This window comes from Oncorhynchus clarkii, chromosome 17, assembly GCF_045791955.1.
Source record: "Oncorhynchus clarkii lewisi isolate Uvic-CL-2024 chromosome 17, UVic_Ocla_1.0, whole genome shotgun sequence".
NCBI lineage: Eukaryota > Metazoa > Chordata > Actinopteri > Salmoniformes > Salmonidae > Oncorhynchus > Oncorhynchus clarkii.
The window spans coordinates 64,349,415-64,370,864 of record NC_092163.1 but is presented as its reverse complement, the minus strand read 5'-3'; the positions used below and the strand labels follow the sequence as shown (position 1 = coordinate 64,370,864).

Below are 21,450 nucleotides of genomic sequence, written 5' to 3'. Positions count from 1 at the left end.
TCCAGATATTACTGACACAAGCCACATGAATACCCATCAACTCCCCTTTTTTATACAACAATACCATGACATAAATGGAATCAAATAGAAAATGTAAAAAACTGTTCATGTTAACCATTCCTATCAATAACATAGAAGTAAATAATGATCATAATAAGGAGTTTCTGGGTATTGATACATTTGCTGACAATCTCTAGTTGGGACTAACTATAGTGAGTCTACCCCAACAGACAAATTAGATCTCTTGGTATAGCAGGACAAGGAGGTGTGTCTTTCAAAAAAGTTCTCCCCAACCCCTCCCATCGCTCCCTTTCTAACCTTAATCTCAGTCATTTTCGAGGGGTTCTAGAACTCAGTTAGTCTTCTGGAGATTTTCCCACACATACACAGATACAAACCTCAGGCTGATCTCTTAATCTCTCACCTAGTTGGGTATCCTTCTACTGCGGCCGTACTTTACTCACCTTTGACATCCACTCCTCACAGGGACCTCAGGTAGGTACAGCTTTTCTGTCACATTACAGTGCCACTGTACACACTATCAGCCTGTGAGTGACAGTGGACGTGTAATGGTGTGAAACTAGAACCTGTGGAAGTTCGCATTCTGCATTACTCCAGATCATTCGTTGTTTGATTGGCTGCAACACTATGGGAGATAAAAGTAATAAGTGGCAATGGCTTCGTTAGATAAAGTTCTTAAACTTTTTCATCATGTTACATTTTGGTAACCCTAGCTACAACTGTAACACTACAGTTACAGTAAAGGAGGGCATGGTTGAATTATTTATATCCAGACAAGTGTACACTTATCAACATGGGTCTTAATTGCTCATCATGTCTTTATTGCTAGTATGCTAGTATTTAGTTGGATTAATAATTTGAGTTGAATCTTAATTTAACATAAAGCATTTTCATTAAATTAATTAACATTTGAATTGTAACTATTTCACTTTACAATTTTGACATCTATTTATTTTTGCCATAACGGCTGGTATACAATGAGAGTAAAACTCTGCTATACCATTGGATATTTACAGTGTAATTTCACTATTTCCTATTGTGATTATTTGGGCAAATTGTTTTGTTGTTGTTGTCATTGCCGTGATAGCATTGATTTATTATGCACAATTTTTTTATTAAGAGAAGTTCCATAACAGTGGTTTTCTATGGTCCACCGGCTGTTAGTCAGCAGTAAATGTGTGACAATAGATTTCTACTAAATCAGATGAGATTAGTTGATTCCATCATATGCTAGATGCTAGGTATATTAAGTAGGACAATAATGTACTCTATCTGATTTTCTCAGACTCCATCAGACCCTATTATGATCCTCTTTTCTCTTATCACAAGTGACTAAAGATATGGTGCAACATTGTGTCTACTACTAACTACTAACACCCTACTAACACCCTGCACTGTGTGTTACAGAGCAGACCATACTTCCGTTGTTTCAAGAGATTCATTATTTGTTTTGGCTACAATAACTATTTGTTACATTATACCATCAATTCCATTAAATGTGATAAACTCACTTTATATTATGCAAAATTGTCACTGAACTATATCAAATTATCTAAGCACCAGCACCATGCAAGTGCTGAACATCTATAAACAGATTATTTCCATTGAATTAATTTTCAATGGAAATTCAATTTCATTATTACAATTTTTATTTGTTTTTTCCTTAGAAGAACTCAATGTTTTAGGCCAGGGATATTTCTCTCAATTTCTGTTTTTACAATAATAATATGAATTCCTATAAAGGTCATTTGTTGTAGTCAGCAAACGTTTATTCACTGTTTGTAATTTCAGATAGGTTTATTAATTATTAGGGTCTACTTTCAGCCACAGGCAAATGAGGATTCTTGAAAGGGAAGTTAGAAAAGAACTGCTGCTGTCGAGGGACCATCATGTCTTGAAGTTACATGGGTTTCTTTAAAATGGCATCCACACAAACAACATTATTTATAAACACTTGAATGTAAATCACATCGGCCTACTGAGATGCCGGTCCTGTCTGGTTGTTGCCATAGGTCAAATCAGGTCCCAACTAGATCTATTCCCCGGGACTCCCTAAGAATGGCAGATTTCTCCAAATCCTTTCTGTTGTTTCAGAGTCAGTGGTTATCTCTGTAAACATGGAGGATTCCACTGAACAGTCTCAGTGGGTGTCTCCGGCTCTGCTCAGCTCTGATCCCCTGGCCAGCTTCTCCTCAGAGCCTGGCTTACTACCTCCAGGAGAGGAGGGAGAGCCCTTCTTCTCCAACCATGAGACTGATTTCACCAGCCTGCCCTCCTACTTCTCCAACCCCAGCCACAGCAGGGCTCCATCAGCCTACAGACACAGCTCAGGTCAGCAGTGTGGAACCTTACATAACTTTAAACTTTTAACTTTTATGTTGACCTTTCAGAGTTTAAATTAACATTGAATATAAAAGTATTTGAAAAATGTGTAATGAGGGACTCCCCTGACAACTATGCCCTTCTATTGTATCTCTCTCATACAGTTCGCCAAGTGTACTCCTCGCCCTCTCTCCCAAGCAACCTCCAATGGCTGGAAGGGCCTGGAAGCCACTCTCTGAGCTCTCCTTACAACCCATCAACCTCTACTTGGACCAGTAACCCTTTCACCAAGACTCCACTGCACCCACACACCCCAACCTCCCTTTATGCCTCCAGTGCCACGTCCTCGTTTTCCTGCAGAAATGGGTACTCCTCTCCAGGCAGGGATGGCAAGGAAAGTCCCAGGCTTCAGGAGGCCTTGAAGGCCGAGCGCTTGAGTCCTTTAGGGGGAGGTGGTGGAAGCAGTTTTCTGAATCTGACTTCAGCTGCTGGGGGTGTTTACACACCATCTCCCCACTCCCACTCGCAGATGCTGGGCCCCTACAGCTCGTACATAACCTCTCCACAGGACTACAGCACAGCGGGCCTCTACTCTCCAGGGGCATGGATTAACCCCTCCTCCTACTCTCCCAAACTACGTAATAAGATGAGGCTGTCCCCACCAGGTGAGCAAAATCCAGATTTTTGGGGGGTTCAGTAGAGATTAATTACAGACATCTTTATGTGCACTAACTAATATCGTAGGCTACTTATTTGGGGTTCAATACCTGAGGAAGTGGAAACTCAAAACACATGAACTAGATTGCTAACTCTAAATATAATACCCACTGCTAGTAGCCATGTATTCATCCAACAGTAAATGTAATGTCCTAAAAAAACTTTGCAGTTGTAGGCTACCACCTACAGTAGGCCTGTGGGGGTCATTACATTTTGTCAGCCGGTGACTGTCAAGAAAATAACTGCCGGTCTCATGGTAATTGACAGTTAATTAACATAAACAAGTTAAGCATCTCCTGGCTTCCATGTACAGCCTACAATTCACTGATGCAGACATTTGGAACATCTACATTTTAAAAAGTCCATTTAATCAATTTTAAATCCATTTAATATAGCCTACACCATCACAATGAATCCATGATTTATTTTAGACAGGTTTAAAGAAACATGATATGAAGAAAATGTAGTCTATTTCAGAAAAACAGAATAGCATTCTCTGAGTTGTCTTTATGTTAGGCCCTGATATGGGTACATTTAAAAAAACAAAACAAGAAAAGCATGCCATCTGGGTTGCTTAATATAAGGAATTTGAAATGATTTATATTTTACTTTTGATACTTAAGTATATTTCAATTCAAATATTTTTAGGTTTTTACTGAAGTAGTATTTTACTGGGTGGCTTTCACTTTTACTTGAGTCATTTTCCTTCAAGGTACCTTTACTTTTACTCAAGAATGACAAGTGGGTACTTTTTCCACCACTGGCTATATGTTTAGATTTTTAATACATTCTAAGGCTGCATGATGCGACTCTAATGATGATTTGAAAAAGGTTGGATGAAAGGCATGAGCTTTTCTTTGTTTTTTTTGCAGGGTGCACACACTTCATCAGTCACTCATTTACAATTTGACAAACACTTAATAATATTCTCACCAGGCCTCGAATTTCCCGGTGGCATCCCCCTTGTGTGGCCGTAATGCCCCCTAAACAATCCATGCCTTTTGCGGCCAAAATGGCCGTTGTGCCATTGGGCTGAATATAATACACTGAACAAAAGTAGAAACGGAACATGTTTCATGAGTTGAAATAAAACATCCCAGAAATTTTCCCAGAAATTTTCCATATGCACAAAAAGCTTATATCTCTCAAATTTTGTACACAAATTTGTTTTCATCCCTGTTAGTGGGCATTTCTCCTTTACCAAGATAATCCATTCACTTGACGGGTGTGGCATATCAAAAAGCTGATAAACACTATGATCATTACATGGGTGCAACTTGTGCTGGGGACAATAAAAGCAAACGTGAAAATGTGCAGTTTTGTTACACAACACAATGCCACAGATGTCTCAAGTTTTGAGAGAGCGTGAAATGGGCATGCTGACTGCAGGAATGTGCACATGAGCTGTTGCCAGTTAATTTCTCTACCATAAGCCGCCTCTAACATTGTTTTAGAAAATTTTACAGTATGTCCAACCAGCCTCACAACCGCAGAGCCACGTGTAACCACGCCAGCCCAGGACCTCCACACCCGGATTCTTCACCTACGGGATCGTCTGAGACCAGCCACCAGGACATCTAACTAAACTGTGGATTTGCATAAGCGAAGAATTTCTGCACAAACTTCACCAGGATCTTGACATGACTGCAGTTTGGCGTTGTAACTGACTTTAGTGGACAAATGCACACCTTCGATGGCCATAGGCACACTGGCGAAGTGTGTTCTTCATGGATGAATCGCAGTTTCAACTGTATTGGGCAAATTGCAGATGTTGTGTGGAACAGCGGTTTGCTGATGTCAATGTTGTGAACAGAGTGCCCCATGGTGGCGGTGGGGTTATGGTATGGGCCGGAATAAGCTACGAACAACGAACACAATTTCATTTTATCGATGGCATTTTGAATGCACACAGATACCATGGCGAGATCATGAGGCCCATTGTCGTGCCATTCATCCGGTGCCAACACCTCATGTTTTAGCATAATAATGCACGGCCCTATGTCACAAGGATCTGTACACAATTCCTGTAAGCTGATCATTTCCCAGTTCTTCCATGGCCTGCACACGCACCAGACATGTCACCCATTGAGCATGTTTGGGATGCTCTGGATCGACGTGTACGACAGTGTGATCCAGTTCCCACCAATATCCAGCAACTTCGCACAGCCATTGAAGAGGAACTGGGACAACATTCCACAGGCCACAATCAACAGCCTGATCAACTTTTTGGAGGCAAATGGTGGTCACACCAGATACTGACTGGTTTTCTGATTCACAACCCTACCTTTTATTAAGGCATCTGTGACCAGCAGATGGATATCTGTATTTCCAGTCTTGTGAAATCCATAGAGTAGGGCCTAATTAATGTATTTAAATTGACTGATTTCCTGATATGAACTGTAACTCAGTCAAATCTTTTAAATAGTCTCTTGTTGCGTTTATATTTTTGTTCAGTGTAATTATTAATTCCCTTCTCCCGGCTGCTGTGCTCCAAAGCACTCTCACTCACATGGCTTTCTCAGATATCTAAATTCTTATTAGTTAATGGCCATCATGTGGTCAGGTCCTTGTCACAGCTAAGAAGTAGGCTACAAGTGAAGACAGGCACATCGGGGATGCAATTGCACGTGTCCCTCTTATCAAATTCCGAGGCGCATATTGAAGATGTTAGAAGAACTGTCCAAATTTAGCCTACTTTTTGTCAGCCAATAAGATGAGCAGGCAAAAGCATTAGCCTATGTCAATCTACTAGCCCCCATCGTACAGAAGTTGACCTATTCTATTGGACAACTTGTCCTGTGCAATAAATAAATATTCCAAACATGCTCTGGGACAGTTGTGGGATGCGATAGATCCCAAATTAATACAACCACTCGCATCAATTTTTTTTTTTAAAGAAATGAGGCTAATACAACAGATCAGATAAACTATTAGACTATTTATTCATATTATAAGTGTAGCAATGCGCACACGGCAGTGGGCTAAAAAAAGTGTGATTTGTCGATAGTGCAATTCATTAGCGGAAAACACTGTTCTCAAAAATGACCGCAAATGCGATTATGCAAATGCACCTTTATTATAAAGGTGCATTTTTATGGTGAAAATGATTTTCCCCAAATTTGAAACTCGTGCTGCCTATGTATTTCTGTTAGGCTCTACACCCGTTGTAAAGAAGATTAATGTGCTTCATTTTAAGAAGTTATTTGGCCGCTTTAGATAGAGTCCTGGGTACCCGACAGTTGTCAAGTTTGGTAGGCTACTAATGACCATCAGCAGCATCAGAGCTTGGAGAAGCCAAGTTACCATGACTAAATGGTCATGTGGAATTTTATTGTGAATTTGATTGTGTGGTGGTAATATGTTCACCTTAACAGCCCTACAGTATTAACAATGAGACCTATAGGCCTATGCCCTCAACAACAATTGCATTTCGCTCAAGTTCTACTCAATACCTCAAAGCCATACCAAATAGTAGCTATTGAGCTGAATATTCAGAGTTGAGAAATAACAATTATAACTACAGAAAGCTGAGACCCTCCTCTCTTTGACAGTGACAAGGGAATGAAGCTTCCAAAGCTGTGTTTTAACTGCATTTTCATTTTGAAATGTTCAGTGGCGTAAAGTACTACTTAAGTACTTTATTATTTATATTTTTGACTACTACTACTTTCACTCAAGTAGAATTTTACTGGGTGACTATTACTTTTACTCAAGTCATTTTCTATTAAGGTATCTTTACTTTTACTCAAGTATGATGGTTGGGTACTTTTTCCACCACTGGAAATGTTATACGATCAGAACACATTTTTCTCTCAAGCACATGTGGGGGAGAGGAGAGTGGCTCACTCATCACAGCAGCAGCCCTCAGCTAGTGCACAGGCACAGGGGCAGGGCAGACAGTTTTAATACAGGAATCATGAGCATAATGCACTTTACTCTTTGACTAAATCATGCTTTTAGCCTCCCAAAAAACTTGATTGAGGTGACAATGTAGAATGTTTTTTGTTTTCTTTATTTTTTTATTTCACCTTTATTTAACCAGGTAAGCCAGTTGAGAACAAGCTCTCATTTACAACTGTGACCTGGCCAAGATAAAGCAAAGCAGTGCAACTAAAACAACAGCACAGAGGTACACATGGGATAAACATACGTACAGTCAACAACACAATAGAAAAATCTATGTACAGTGTGTGCAAATGTAGTAAGAGTGATAGATGTGCAGATGATGATGTGCAAGTAGAGTTACTGGGGTGCAAAAGAGCAACAAATAAAAAAAATAACAATATGGGGGATGAGGTAGTTGGGTGTGGTATTTACAGATGGACTGTGTACAGGTACAGTGATTTTTGCAATGCGTACCAGTCATTGGCAGCAGAGAACTGGAAGGAAAGGAGGACAAAGGACATGTTGACTTTGGGGATGACCAGTGAAATATACCTGCTGGAGCACATGCTACGGGTGGGTGTTGCTATGGTGACCAGTGAGCTGAGATAAGGCGAGGCTTTACCTAGCAAAGACTTATAGATATGAATATGAAGCGAGGGCCAGCCAATGAGAGCATACAGGTCGCAGTGGTGGGTAGTATATGGGCCTTTGGTGACAAAACGGATGGCACTGTGATAGACTACATCCAATTTGCTGTGTTGAGTGTTGGAGGCTATTTTGTAAATGATCGCCGAAGTTGAGGATCAGTAGGATAGTCAGTTTTACAAGGGTATGTTTGGCAGCATGAGTGAAGGAGGCTTTGTTGTGAAATAGGAAGACAATTCTAGATTTAATTTTGGATTGGAGATGCTTAATGTGAGTCTGGAAGGAGAGTTTACAGTCTAACCAGACACCTAGTTATTTGCAGTTGTCCACATATTCTAAGTCAGAACCGTCCAGCGTAGTGATGCTAGTCGGGCGGGCGGGTGCGGGCAGCAATCTGTTGAAGAGCATGCATTTAGTTTTACTAGCATTTAAAAGCAGTTGGAAGCCACGGAACGAGTGTTGTATGGCATTGAAGCTCATTTGGAGGTTTATTCACACAGTGTCCAAAGGGCCAGATGTATACAGAATGGTGTCGTCTGCTTAGAGGTGGATCAGAGAATCACTCGTAGCAAGAGCGACATCATTGATATATACAGAGAAAAGAGTCGGCACGAGGTTTGAACCCCGTGGCACCCCATAGAGACTGCCAGAGGTCTATTTGAGAAGTAGTTGGTGAACCAGGCGAGGCAGTCATTTGAGAAACCAAGGCTATTGAGTCTGCCGATAAGAATGCGATGATTGACAGAGTCGAAAGCCTTGGCCAGGTCGATGAAGACGGCTGCACAGTACAGTACTGTCTTTTATCGACGGCGTTTATGATATTGTTTAGGACCTTGACCGTGGCTGAGGTGGACCCATGACCAGTAGAACCTTGAATTGTTTGGGCACAGACCTGGATAGTATGACAGAACTCTTCAAGCTATCTCTGCAGTAGATTGAAACTCCGCCCCCTTTGGCAGTTCTTATCTTATCTTGTTGGATAATGTTGTAGTTGGGGATGGAAATTTCAGAATTTTTGGTGACCTTCCTAAGCCAGGATTCAGACACGGCTCGGACATCTGGGTTGGCTGAGTGTGCTAAAGCAGTGAATAAAACAAATTTAGGGAGGAGGCTTCTAATGTTAACATGCATGAAACCAAGGCTTTTACGGTTACAGAAGTCAACAAATGAGAGCGCCTCGGGAATGGGAGTGGTGCTGAGGGCTACAGGGCCTGGGTTAACCTCTACATCACCAGAGGAACAGAGGAGGAGTAGGATAAGGGTACGGCTAAAGGCTATAAGAACTGGTAGTCTAGTGCGTTGGGAACAGAGAATAAAAGGAGCAGATTTCTGGGTGTGGTAGAATAGATTCAGAGCATAATGTACAGACAAGGGTATGGTAGGATGTGAATACAGTGGAGGTAAACCTAGGCACTGAGTGACGATGAGAGAGGTTGTGTCTCTGGTGGCACAAGTTAAGCCAGGTGAGGTCTCAGAATGTGTGGGGGGTGGGACGAAAGAGCTATCTAAGGCATGTTGGGCGGGTTTGGGGGATCTACAGTGAAATAAAACAATAATAACTAACCTAAACAGCAGTAGACAAGGCATATTGACATTAGGGAGAGGCATGTGTAGCCGAGTGATCATAGGGTCCAATAAGCAGCAATAGGTGAGTCAGGGAGCCGTTCGGTCATCGCTACTACGCTAGGCGAGCTGGAGACACGGCGATTCAGAAAGTTAGGGGGCCGGGGCTAGCAGATGGGTCTTCGCGACGTCGCAACGGAAAAGCCTGTTGAAACCACCTCGGACGATTACGTCAGCAGACGTAATAATGGATAGTGATGGATCGGCGCGGCTCCGTGTTGGCAATAAAGGGCCCAGGACAATTGGCAAAAGAGGTGATGTAGCCCAAGAATTAGCTGGTAGACCTCTTTGGCTAGCTGGGAGATGGGCCTAGCTCGAAGCTAGCTCAAGGCTAACTGTTGCTTCGGGACAAAGGTGTTAGCCAGCAGTAGCCATGTACTCTTTCTACATTTATAGGAGCTCTTTCTGTTTTTTACTATCCATGATCTTAGCTGTCTAACTGATGACACTAGAGTCTGGGAGTCAGAACAGGTCTCTGCTGATGTCGCATTTGACTTTGAATGTGAGTTTGCATGACCTCAGCTCAGCCTATCACAAAACTGTCCGTTGCACACTAATCAGCCAAAGGCTCATTATATACTAAACAAAAATATAAACGCAACATCGAACAATTTCAACAATTTTAATGAGTTACCGTTCATATAAGGAAATCAGTCAATTGAAATAAATTCATTAGGTGTCACGTCCTGACCTTAGCTCCTTTTTTATGTCTTCATTTTAGTTTGCTCAGGGCGTGAGTTGGGGTGGGCATTCTATGTTTTGTGTTCTATGTTTTCTATTTCTATGTGTTTGGCCTGGTATGGTTCCCAATCAGAGGCAGCTGGCAATCGTTGTCTCTGATTGAGAACCATACTTAGGTGTCTGTGTTTTCCATACAGAACTGTTTCGTCTTTTTTCATTTATTTCTCTTGTTCTTTTATATTCTGTGTTCAGTTTATTAAATATATTATGGACACTTACCACACTGCGCATTGGTCCGATATTTCATACTCGTCGTCAGAGGAAGAAGAAAACCGTTACATTAGGCCCTAATCTATGGATTTCACTTGACTGGGCTGGGGCGCAGCTATGGCTGGCCATGGGAGGGCATAGGCCCATCCACTTGTGAGCCAGGCCCACCTACTAGGGAGCCAGGCCCAGCCAATCAGAATGAGTTTTTCCTCACAAAAGGGCTTCATTTTAGACAGAAATACTCCTCAGGTCTCCTGAGTGGCGCAGTGGTCTAAGGCACTGCTTCGCAGTGCTAGCTATGCCACTAAAGATTCTTGGTTTGAGTCCAGGCTCTATCGCGACCAGCACATTGGTGCGGCTGGCTTCCAGATTAAGTGGGCATTGTGTTGGGTTGTGTTTCGGAGGATGCACGGCTCTCGATCTTCGCCTCTCCACACGGGAGTTGCAGCGATGAGACAAGACTGTAACTACCAATTGGATACCATGAAAAAGGGGGTAAACATTTTTACAAATTTAAATAAAAAATAAATAAAATAGATTAGTCCTCAGTTTCAACAGCTGTCCGGGTGGCTGGTCTTAGACTCTCCTGTAGGTGAAGAAGCCGGATGTGGAGGTCCTGGGCTGGCATGATTACACATGGTCTCGGTTGTGAGGCCAGTTGGACGTACTGCCAAATTCTCTAAAACGACGTTGGAGGCGGTTTATGGTAGAGAAATTAATATTCAACTATCTGGCACCAGCTCTGGGGGACATTCCTGCAGTCAGCATGCCAATCGCATGCTCCCTCAAACCTTGAGACATCTGTGGCATTGTGTTGTGTGACAAAATTGCACATTTTAGAGTGGCCTTTTATTGTCCCCAGCACAAGGTGCACCTGTGTAATGATCGTGCTGTTTAATAACCTCTCTGGGCTAGGGGGCGGTATTTTCTCGTCCGGATGAAAAGCGTGCCCAAAGTAAACTGCCTGCTACTCAGGCCCAGAAGATTTGGATAGAAAACACTCTGAAGTGTCTATAACTGTTTGAATAATGTCTGTGAGTATAACAGAACTGATTTGGCAGGCGAAACCCCAAGCACAATCCATCCAGCGAATTTGTTTTTTGAGGACAATCTATTTTCTATTGGTTTTCTATGGCAAGCCAGTTTTAATAGAAATATGCTTGCAGTTCCTAATTGGTTGATGTTTTTCCTTTGAGTAGTGAAGAAGTAGCCCTTTCCATTCTGGGTGTATAGCCAAGTGTACTCTTTTGTTTGGGGCGCGTGACCTGAAGCTCACTCCACTTTCATTTCGTCCTCTATTGAACACAGTATATCCCATCTTAAATTTTATCGATTATTTACGTTTTAAAATACCTCAAGTTGAATTAGGAAAGTTGTTTGAAATGTTTGGACAAAGTTTACAGGTAACTTATTAGATAATGGGTAGTCATGTCGGGCGAGTTGGAACCGGTGTTTTTCTGAATCAAACGCGCCAAATAAATTGACATTTTGGAGATATAACAACGGAATTTATCGAACAAAAGGACCATTTGTGATGTTTATGGGACATATTGGAGTGCCAACAGAATATCTTCAAAGGTAAGGCATGAATTATATCGTTATTTCTGAGTTTTGTGTCGAGCCTGGCGGGTTGAAATATGATTGTCATGTGTTTGTATGCGGGGTGCTGTCCTCAGATAATAGCATGGTTTGCTTTCGCCGTAAAGCCTTTTTGAAATCTGACATGGTGGCTGGATTAACAACACGTTCAGCTTTAATTTGGTGTATTGCACTTGTGATTGTATAAAAGTTAAATATTTTGAATAATTTAATTTGAATTTGGCGCTCTGCCATTTCACCGGGTGTTGTCAAATCAATCCCGCTAACGGGATCTGATCCATAAGAATTAATCAGCTTCTTGATATGCCACACCTGTCAGGTGGATGGATTATCTTGGCAAAGTAGAAATGCTCACTAACAGGGATGTGAACAAATATGTGCACCAAATTTGAGAGAAAGAAGCTTTTTGTTCATATGGAACATTTCTGGGGATCTTATATTTCAGCTCATGAAACATGGGACCAACACTTTACATGTTGGGTTTACATTTTTGTCCAGTTTATATTAAGAAATTGCGCAACGTGCCCATGGTCCGCCAGCCATGTTAGGTTTTTTAATTGTTTTATTTTTATATAGTTTAAGTTTTGTGTATTAATTTCAACCAGCCCACCCAACTAAAAAATGGTCCAGCCCAATAGGTATTTGCCAGAATTTCCAGATGGCCAATCCACCCATGCTTTCCTCTGAACATCCTTTGGGATTTCAGATGATTCTTTGGGACAAATGACTGGTAGGAGACTGATGTAGTGTGTTTGTGATTTGTGGTAGACGCCAGGGAGTGCGTCAACTGTGGAGCCACTAACACCCCTCTATGGCGTCGAGATGGGACGGGACACTACCTGTGTAACGCCTGTGGGCTTTATCACAAGATGAATGGCCAAAACCGTCCCCTGATCCGGCCAAAGAAAAGACTGGTATGATATGGCACAAGGATTGGATAAGCTAATCAGTTGTAAATTCTATAGTGTTGACATGCCAATCTACTGATTGAAAAACTCAAAGATTCCAAATGAACATTGGAACTCACCTTTCATCCACAGAATTGACTTACATTCCTCTCTCTCTGTTTCAGATTGTCAGTAAGCGGGCTGGGACACAATGTGCCAACTGTAACACCAGCACCACCACATTGTGGAGACGGAACGCCAGCGGTGAGCCTGTGTGCAACGCCTGTGGACTCTACTTCAAGCTGCACAACGTGAGTCAATGAACAAGATACACTGATACAGTATACTGACTGCTAGAGAGCTACTATTACCAGCTTCTAGCTAGCACCCCTTCACTGGTTAAAAAGACAAAACCCCACACAACTCCAAGCTACTGAACCCTAGTCATTGAACCGCAATAGCGGTTTGTTTTAGATCTACCTCATGTAGTATAGTAGTTTCAGGGTAATAACGGAGAAAGAGAATGTACTAACTTATGTATATGAAGTAAAGGCACACTTCTCTTTTCACAGGTCAACAGACCCCTTACTATGAAGAAAGACGGTATCCAAACACGAAACCGTAAAGTGTCCAACAAGAACAAGAAGGGCAAGATGAGTGCCATGTTGGAGCAATACCCTGACCTATCACAGGGTCCCACCCTCGATTACCACGGGGGCCCTTACTCCCTGGGCCCAGGGTCACTGCTCTCCTACAGCCACACCCCTCACTTCCTCCCCCCCCCTTCCGGCCTGCACCCATCTGCCAACCTGTCCTACACCCAACACCCAAACACTGCCATGGTGCCCACTCTGCTGTGAAAGACCTGGGCATATGCAGACCCATAAAGGCAACACCATACAGAGCATACAGACACAAAGTAGCCTACTGAGGAAAAGCTTCTTTGTAGCAATGGATGCCCTGTACATAAATGCATTTATACTTGCTTACCAATTTTGTGTGTGAAGTTGATCTTGTCTAAACACTGGTCATAATATGGTGGCAAATTTTTTCAAGATCAAAAAATGTAAACTTTTACAGAATAATTTGACTGTATTTTGTTAAAAGGCATATTCTATGTTTCTGAAAAGTAAAACAATAAAAGTAAAGTTTATACGTCCCACTGTGATCATTGATACGGCTAACACTGGTATGAGCTTGTAGCTGTATTTTGTAAATACGCACCGACTACAGTTGCCATATCCCTTTCAAATGTTTATGATTTTAGTAGACCAATGTGAAAGGGCATTCAAATGTGAAATTGTTTTGCATTTGCTACATTTCTATATTTGTCATTTCTTACAAGCTCCACATAAACAATAAAACATGAATGGTAATATTAAGAAAACTTCTATACTATTTCTGGTTAATTACTAAACAAATACCTGGGTTTTAGGCACAAGTTGGTCGTTTTCAATGTGTAAATGGTATTTAAATTATCAGCACTGTTTCAGGTGCTGCAGTGAGTATCACTATAGTGGCATTGTACTCTCACTTGCTGAGGTATAATGGTGTCTTTGTCCAGGTTCTGTTGGGGTAAGGCTCTGACAGTGGAATTGTATTGGAAGCACCAGACATGCAAATCCTCGGTTTTCCATTAAGCTGCGGGAAAGTGACAAAACATTTAACTCAAGTGAGGAACTTGTGCCAGGTTCTAAATGTAGATTGATGTGGCATTACTTACCGTTAGGTGAACAAAAAATGACACATGCGCACAAACACACACACCATGGGCACATACAGTGTTCCACAGACACCTGCATGCTCATGGTGTTTCATGCATTACACCATTTCCCTGCTGTTTGCTATGGTGCGTGAACGCAAAGGTCATGTATTAACAACAAACATTTGCTTTGTAATAACTCAGAAACAAATATGATATGACAGTTTGATGTTCTGATTAAAATCAGAATACAGGCAGAATAAATATGTTCAAATCAATACGATGTGATAATATCTAACTGTAAGTCGTTCTGGATAAAAGCATCTGCTAAATGACATTTTTTGAATGTAAAATGTAGCATGGCTGAACTAGGCAACATTCGACCTGCTATATGTACAGATTGGTATGGACAAGTACATCTCAATATAATATAGAAGTTGTGACCTCGAAAGTCTCTTTTTCTATTTCATGGTGGGGAGTGGGGTTGGGGTTATTCAGTACAGTGGCTGTCGGACTACTGATAACTTATCACTGAAGCCACACTCTAAACCACCCACCTGCTGCCAAAAGCCAATCATACACACTCCCCTCCAGTTACTCACTAAGAGGCTCTGCAGTGCACATAGGTACTCAGCCCAATGCCCACGCATGCTTCAACAGACTTAATCTAACAATAGACAGACTATTCAATCTAAACAGACACATCAATCTAACAATAATGATTATCACAGTAATATTAATCCAATGATAATATCAAACTAATAAATGACAGTATGACAACAGTCACATTTTAATAAAAAACATTATTTGTGGTGTCAAGCTATTCATGAGGCATGACCATAAAGAAGGCTACATTTGTGAGCAGCTCTCTAAAGAGAATCATTTTGACTTCAGTGTTACTGTACATTCCTGTACATAAACTTATTTTCAAAAAGACAATAATATCTTCTTAAACATGCCAAGCTGTGGACATAAATCCCGACAAATAGATTCAATGGACCAGATCTAGATGTAAACAGTCATATGCAAAGTTGTGTTTATACAACCCTTGAATCCACGCTTCACTGACATGACGGTCACAGGGAGAAAGGACTCTGACATGACGGTCACAGGGAGAAAGGACTCTGACATGACGGTCACAGGGAGAAAGGACTCTGACATGACGGTCACAGGGAGAAAGGACTCTGACATGACGGTCACAGGGAGAAAGGACTCTGACATGACGGTCACAGGGAGAAAGGACTCTGACATGACGGTCACAGGGAGAAAGGACTCTGACATGACGGTCACAGGGAGAAAGGACTCTGACATGACGGTCACAGGGAGAAAGGACTCTGACATGATGGTCACAGGGAGAAAGGACTCTGACATGACGGTCACAGGGAGAAAGGACTCTGACATGACGGTCACAGGGTGAAAGGACTCTGACACAACCTTTATTTATGCCACATTTTGTTTCAGCCTTGTGAGCACACCACCCTGTTGCAAGAAGAGCCAGTGAACATAGGGACATGCCACCTAGACTCAAGCTTACATCCACTTTCATTATGAGAGCGGATCATAATCGTCTTCAGCCTGCTTTTGAAGAATGCATATCAAAAATGAACTTCATACAGTATGCTTCATACAGTATGATTTCCAGGGCTCTCTGACCATAGTGTCAAGCCAATGTATATGAAATAAATCACTGAGAATTCAGCCATCTCTATCCCTCCTAATATTATATATAGTATATATACAATACATGCTCTCTATAATAATTATTATTATTATTTTTTAATACACAACTTTGCCTGTTTTTCTTCCTCTCACTGTTTTGTGAGCTTAAAAAAAAGTTGAGTTAGTGAATATGACATGAGAATATGAAGAGAGTAAGAGTTAGATTCTCCTAGAGGCTGGTGAGTTTCCATAGTTTATTCAGCCTTTCCTTAATTGGCTTTATCTGCTGGTGCGGCCAGCTATGGTTTGGGGAAATGGCAAAAAATGACAGGGAGAGATTAGCAACCACAGGCCATCCGTTGGTTCCCATCTGTCTATTCCATTGACACTTTCAGTATTATTCTTTGAGAAGTCATTGCTTCATGTGTTTTGAATATCGTACACTCCAATGAATAGATACAATAGTATGTTATCAGAAATAACCTAAAAGTTTGGTATCAGCCTATGTGATCATTTTTCAGAGTAAAACATCAATAAACATTGTGTAAGAAAAAACACCACTATGTGAATCTAATTCTGCTCTTGTGAAATGACTGCAGTTATGTTTTGTATGTGCTGTACATGTTCTGTACCTGCTCTTGAATATACATTTACGTTGAAAAAGACAAAAAAGTAAGATAATAAATAAATATACATGATTTACAACTACATGTATATATACAAATATTGAATTCAAAGGGATTGTTATAGCCAGGGCTAATCATGTCAGTGCACAAGCAGACTGGGCTTATGTAAACATGACAAACTCTTAAGTTCTATTTTCGTTGATTTAGCGTTTATGTGCTGGAGGTAAACTAGATGTGGCTCGTATTACACATCATCGGTGTTTACAATTATATACATTCAAATATTAAATTAAAAGGGATTGTGATGTCTTCTTTTAATTGTGCAAGGGTAGAAGGACCATGATTCCAAACCAAGTTGGATGTTTCACTGCCATCAGTACTGTAGATCATTTCCAAACTCTACTAGCGAGGAGCTCCGAGAGACAATGTGATATTGGCAGTATATTAGAGGTAGACTTTTCAGAGCAACACTTTCTCTGGGAAACAGGACAAGGTATTCCTGACATGTTTCACATGTTTTGAGGCTGAAAAATAGTCGCTTCAGAAATTGTATTTGTTGAGAACATGCACCCCCTAAAGGCATATTATGAGAATGCAGCATGGACAAATCTGAATTCATTACTTTCTCTATGTTCTCACTATCTGTGTTGAAATGTTGTCTGTGAATCACATAGAAAACCCCCACTTAAAACATAAATGTGTTTTATTATTTAGTGCATGCCTGAAACTCCAGTACAGCAAGGAAAGAACGGAACATTTTAAAGAAATTGTCACATTGAAACTAAGGTTTCAGTTAAAGGCCCAATGCAGTAAAAAACATGATATTACTATGTTTTATATATATTTTCACTAAGAGGTTGGTAGAATACTGTGAAAATGATGATAATGCCCATTTTGCGAGAGCTGTTACAACTCCCTACTAAGACCACAACCAGAGTCCTAGCTGAAATTCCCTTGCTAAGGGAGTAAAAAATAAATTAAAAAACAAAACAATTTTCATTGAAAGCAATCACAGTAAGGTACTTAATTGTTGCACCAAAATGATTACATATGAAGATAAAAACAGCAGCATTGGGCCTTTAACACAAAATAAAAAAACAATATTCTAAAATCTTCAATGTAATTGGTCAAATGTCAATTTGGAAAGAATGTATTTAGTTGGTACTAGGGTAACACACAAACCTAAAAATAAAAAACCCTATAAAGGGTAACACACAAACCTAAAAATACATAAACAATCTCCTATGTCCTACCACACCAGCTGTAGTTTTCCCATTCACGCATAGCTTTAGGTCCATTTAAAGCACCTCCAGTCTCAAATGCAACACCCTCTATCCAAGTTTTAAAAAAATAAAACCAATAATGATAAAAGTAAGAAAATAATGTCATAAAATGTTATTTTACATATTACTTTTCAAATGTAAAACCAAATGTTACAGAGTGCAGGACAGGAGAGGTGAGTTGTGAGACAGCTCACCAAGCTACATATTCATTGCCCAAAAACTGTTATAGCCATGGCTAATCATAAGGTTTCTGTCAGTGCACAAGCAGACTGTGCTTATGTAAACAAACTATAAAAGTTATATTTTTGTTGATTTTGCGTTTATATGTGCTGGGGGTAAACTAGATGTGGCTCATATTACACCACTTCATTGGCGTTTCTTCATGATGAGAGTGCCGACCAGCACTCCTGAAAGCAGAATCACCCCAACTAGCAGCCATTTAATTATGCTCTCCTGGGACCGTCGAACGTCTGCAGCAGCATCTCTGCCAAAGATCTCTGCAAAACGGTCCTTTCAAGGAACAGAGACAGAGGAAGATTAATACAGTGAACTATGTGTTAGCAGCCCAGCTGTTTGCCAGAGTACTTCTCTGTAGCTTCACCCTTTAGTGTAGTCTATCATGGTATTCTCTATTTCTCAGAGTGGGTGCAGCAAAGGATGCGCACGCACGCGCACACACACAATAGTGTTGACAATGAGAATGTATTACTAAATCCCATAACAAGGATGTATAATGTGCAGAGTAAAGTATCAGCTCCAACCTACCCATCCGCCTTGGCTCTGGATCCAGGGCTGGATATGGTTGTCCAGGTAGGTGGTCATCCAATCTGCGATGCGCGCCACCAGTGGGCTCATATCCTTCTCAACACACTCAACACACAAGGCCCCGCCGAAAGCAAACAGACCCACCACGCGACCCCAGTTGACCCCGTCCCTGAACACTTCGTCCATCACACTCTCAAAGCTGTGGTAGGCTGTGGCAGGGGTGATGTGGAGCTGGGAGGAGAGGTCACTGAAGGCCCGGGTGTAGCGTAGCTCAAACTCATCCACTGAGTCCCGTAGTGCTGCTTTCACTGGCTCCATGCCCCCCTGTGGAGATGAGGGCTTCGCCAAATTGCTTCTGCTGTTCCGGTAGTTCCCCACAGACCCATTTGCAATGGCCTCATCTCCGTCAGTCCGTCCACTTGCACCCTCCAGCCCCAATTGACAACATGAATAATTCCTCTGGGACAGTCTATAGCTTATAAAAAACACCACCAGTTCCCTGTTACTGTAAGACATATTTTCCACCTTCTATGCACCCTCTTTAGCCATTGACTTTTCACTCTATTTGGATTCCCAGGGCTCTTCTGCCATACCTCACACTAACTGAGATGTCTGGAATAAAGGCTTGCTGTCTGGCAGTTTCCTCTGGGCTGCAACAAGTTATCATACCCTGGAAGAAAAAAAACACTCACAAATTCTCTGGTGCAGAAAACATGAAAACACTGGATTCTATTGTTCATTGTTATTAAGAATGGAACTCTGCCCCAGCAGCATCACAATCACCTTGAAATACTGCACTGCTAAACCCAGGTCTGTTGGGTATGGTAGATGTTTCTTTTTTCTTTTTTTGACACATAACTGTATGAAACTTATTACGCCATACCATTGGGGCGCCGCTTTGATGTCAGGTAACGTTAGCAAGCTATCGGTCTTGGCTATCTAAAGCTATAACCATCATGTTAATCATTTCCACCGAACAATGCACTTATTTGGCTATATACAACGAACCAACTAATATAGCTACTATTTTACATTATATAACGTTTGACAAGAGTGCATACCAAATTGTCAAAATGTATTTGCGTTAATGCTGCGCTACTGCCATATACATGGATTTCAAAGATCAAAAACAAACGTATTGAGATCAAGTTAATATCACCTAGGGTACAAGTGACAAACAAGCAGAAATTTCCTAATACGGTATTCATAAAATAAGTCAAATGTATGTATGTATGTATGTATGTATACGTAACTACCAAATTAGCATCGCCGCTACCTAGCTACACATGACAGCTGCTTTTACACTCACTATACAAGCTTCCCATCTCCATAGCAATATTTCTAAACCAATCTTTTTAAAATATCATGGTCTGTCATACTTACAATTGCAAATAAGACTCAAGTACCGTTCAATAAACAAGTATCGATTTTTTAAAAGGTAAATTCCATTTTTGTGCATAAAAGCATTTAAAATAACGACATATTTCAAGCGAATTGGAGCGGAGAGAAGGCCAATAATGCCATTGGCCAGTTTTGTCACGTAGATCGGATGTTCCGCCTTCTAACAAAATTAATCACCAATCAAAGACACACCGGAAGTTGAAATCGTGTTCAAATTATCGCGGGCAGATTATCCGTGTGTTCAGATATTTATGTCAACGTGTTCCCCCAAAGATTTTGGAGTATAATCTCTAGTATAGAGAGTGGTGCAGCGTCTAATGCACTGCATCTCAGTGCAAGAGGGGTCCCTAGTTCAAATCCAGGCTGTATCACATCAGGTTGTGATTGGGAGTCCCATAGGGCTGCGCACAATTGGCCGAGGTTTGGCTGGGGTAGGCGTCATTGTAACTAAGAGTGAGTTCTTAACTGACTTGACAGCACCAGTCAAAAGTTTGGACACATATTTTCTACATTATATAATAATATTGAAGACATCAAAACTATGGAATCATGTAGTAACCAGTGTTAAACAAATCAAAATATATTTTAGATTCTTCAAAGTAGCCACTCTTTGCCTTGACAGTTTTGCACTCTTGTCATTCTGTCAACCAGCTTCACCAGGAATGCTTTTCCAACAGTCTTGAAGGAGTTCCCACATATGCGGAGCACTTGTTGGCTGCTTTTCCTTCACTTTTCGGTCCAATTCATCCCAAACCATCTCAATTGGGTTGAGGTCGGGAGATTGTGGAGGCCAGGTCTTCTGATGAAGCACTCCATCACTCTCCTTTGTCAAATAGCCCTTACACAGCCTGCAGGTGTGTTTTGGGTCATTGTCCTGTTGAAAAACAAATGATAGTCCCAAAAAGCACAACCAGATGGGATGGCATATCGCTGCAGTAGCCAAGATAGTTAAGTGTGCCTTGATTTCTAAATAAATCAGTGTCACCAGCAAAGCACCCCCACACATCACACCTCCTCCTCCATGCTTCACGGTGGAAACCACACATGCAGAGATCATCCGTTCACCTACTCTGCGTCTCACAAAAACACAGAAGCTGGAAGTAAAAATAAAAAATTTGGACTCAGACCAAAGGACAGATTTCCACCGGTCCAATATCCATTGCTCGTGTTTCTTGAACCAAGCAAGTCTCTTCTTATTATTGGTGTCCTTTAGAAGTGGTTTCTTTGCAGCAATTCGACCATGAATTTGATGCCCGAGATGTGTCTGTTATTTGAACACTGATGTATTTATTTGGGCTGCAATTTCTGATGCTGGTAACTAACAAAATCATCCTCTGCAGCAGAGGTAATTCTGGGTCTTTCCT

At 41.2% G+C, this 21,450-nt stretch overlaps 2 protein-coding genes across 2 annotated transcripts; one reads left to right on the top strand and one right to left on the bottom strand.

The window, feature by feature from the left end:
• Positions 1-321: 321 nt before the first annotated feature.
• On the top strand, positions 322-14,803 carry LOC139371262 (GATA binding protein 1a). Its single transcript, XM_071111533.1, has 6 exons — positions 322-495; positions 2,116-2,352; positions 2,508-3,008; positions 12,532-12,677; positions 12,836-12,961; positions 13,223-14,803. The coding sequence occupies exons 2-6, from the start codon at positions 2,139-2,141 to the stop codon at positions 13,508-13,510; spliced, it is 1,275 nt and encodes a 424-aa protein (XP_070967634.1). The 5' UTR covers positions 322-495; positions 2,116-2,138; the 3' UTR covers positions 13,511-14,803.
• A 2,519-nt stretch (positions 14,804-17,322) lies between these two features.
• On the bottom strand, positions 17,323-20,210 carry LOC139371256 (bcl-2-like protein 1). Its single transcript, XM_071111515.1, has 3 exons — positions 20,069-20,210; positions 18,686-19,355; positions 17,323-18,430 (listed from the first exon to the last, which is right to left on the bottom strand). The coding sequence occupies exons 2-3, from the start codon at positions 19,199-19,201 to the stop codon at positions 18,287-18,289; spliced, it is 660 nt and encodes a 219-aa protein (XP_070967616.1). The 5' UTR covers positions 19,202-19,355; positions 20,069-20,210; the 3' UTR covers positions 17,323-18,286.
• Between the last annotated feature and the right edge of the window lie 1,240 nt (positions 20,211-21,450).

What these genes read in the sequence shown, in the direction of transcription:
- LOC139371262 (XM_071111533.1), top strand. Translation starts at nt 2,139, where the DNA reads ATGGAGGATTCCACTGAACAGTCTCAGTGGGTGTCTCCGGCTCTGCTC. An exon ending in AGCCTACAGACACAGCTCAG is followed by an intron (nt 2,353 to 2,507) that starts GTCAGCAGTGTG and finishes TCTCTCATACAG; the next exon opens with TTCGCCAAGTGTACTCCTCG. An exon ending in TCCGGCCAAAGAAAAGACTG is followed by an intron (nt 12,678 to 12,835) that starts GTATGATATGGC and finishes TCTCTGTTTCAG; the next exon opens with ATTGTCAGTAAGCGGGCTGG.
- LOC139371256 (XM_071111515.1), bottom strand. Translation starts at nt 19,201, where the DNA reads ATGTCTTACAGTAACAGGGAACTGGTGGTGTTTTTTATAAGCTATAGA. An exon ending in TCCAGAGCCAAGGCGGATGG is followed by an intron (nt 18,431 to 18,685) that starts GTAGGTTGGAGC and finishes GTTCCTTGAAAG; the next exon opens with GACCGTTTTGCAGAGATCTT.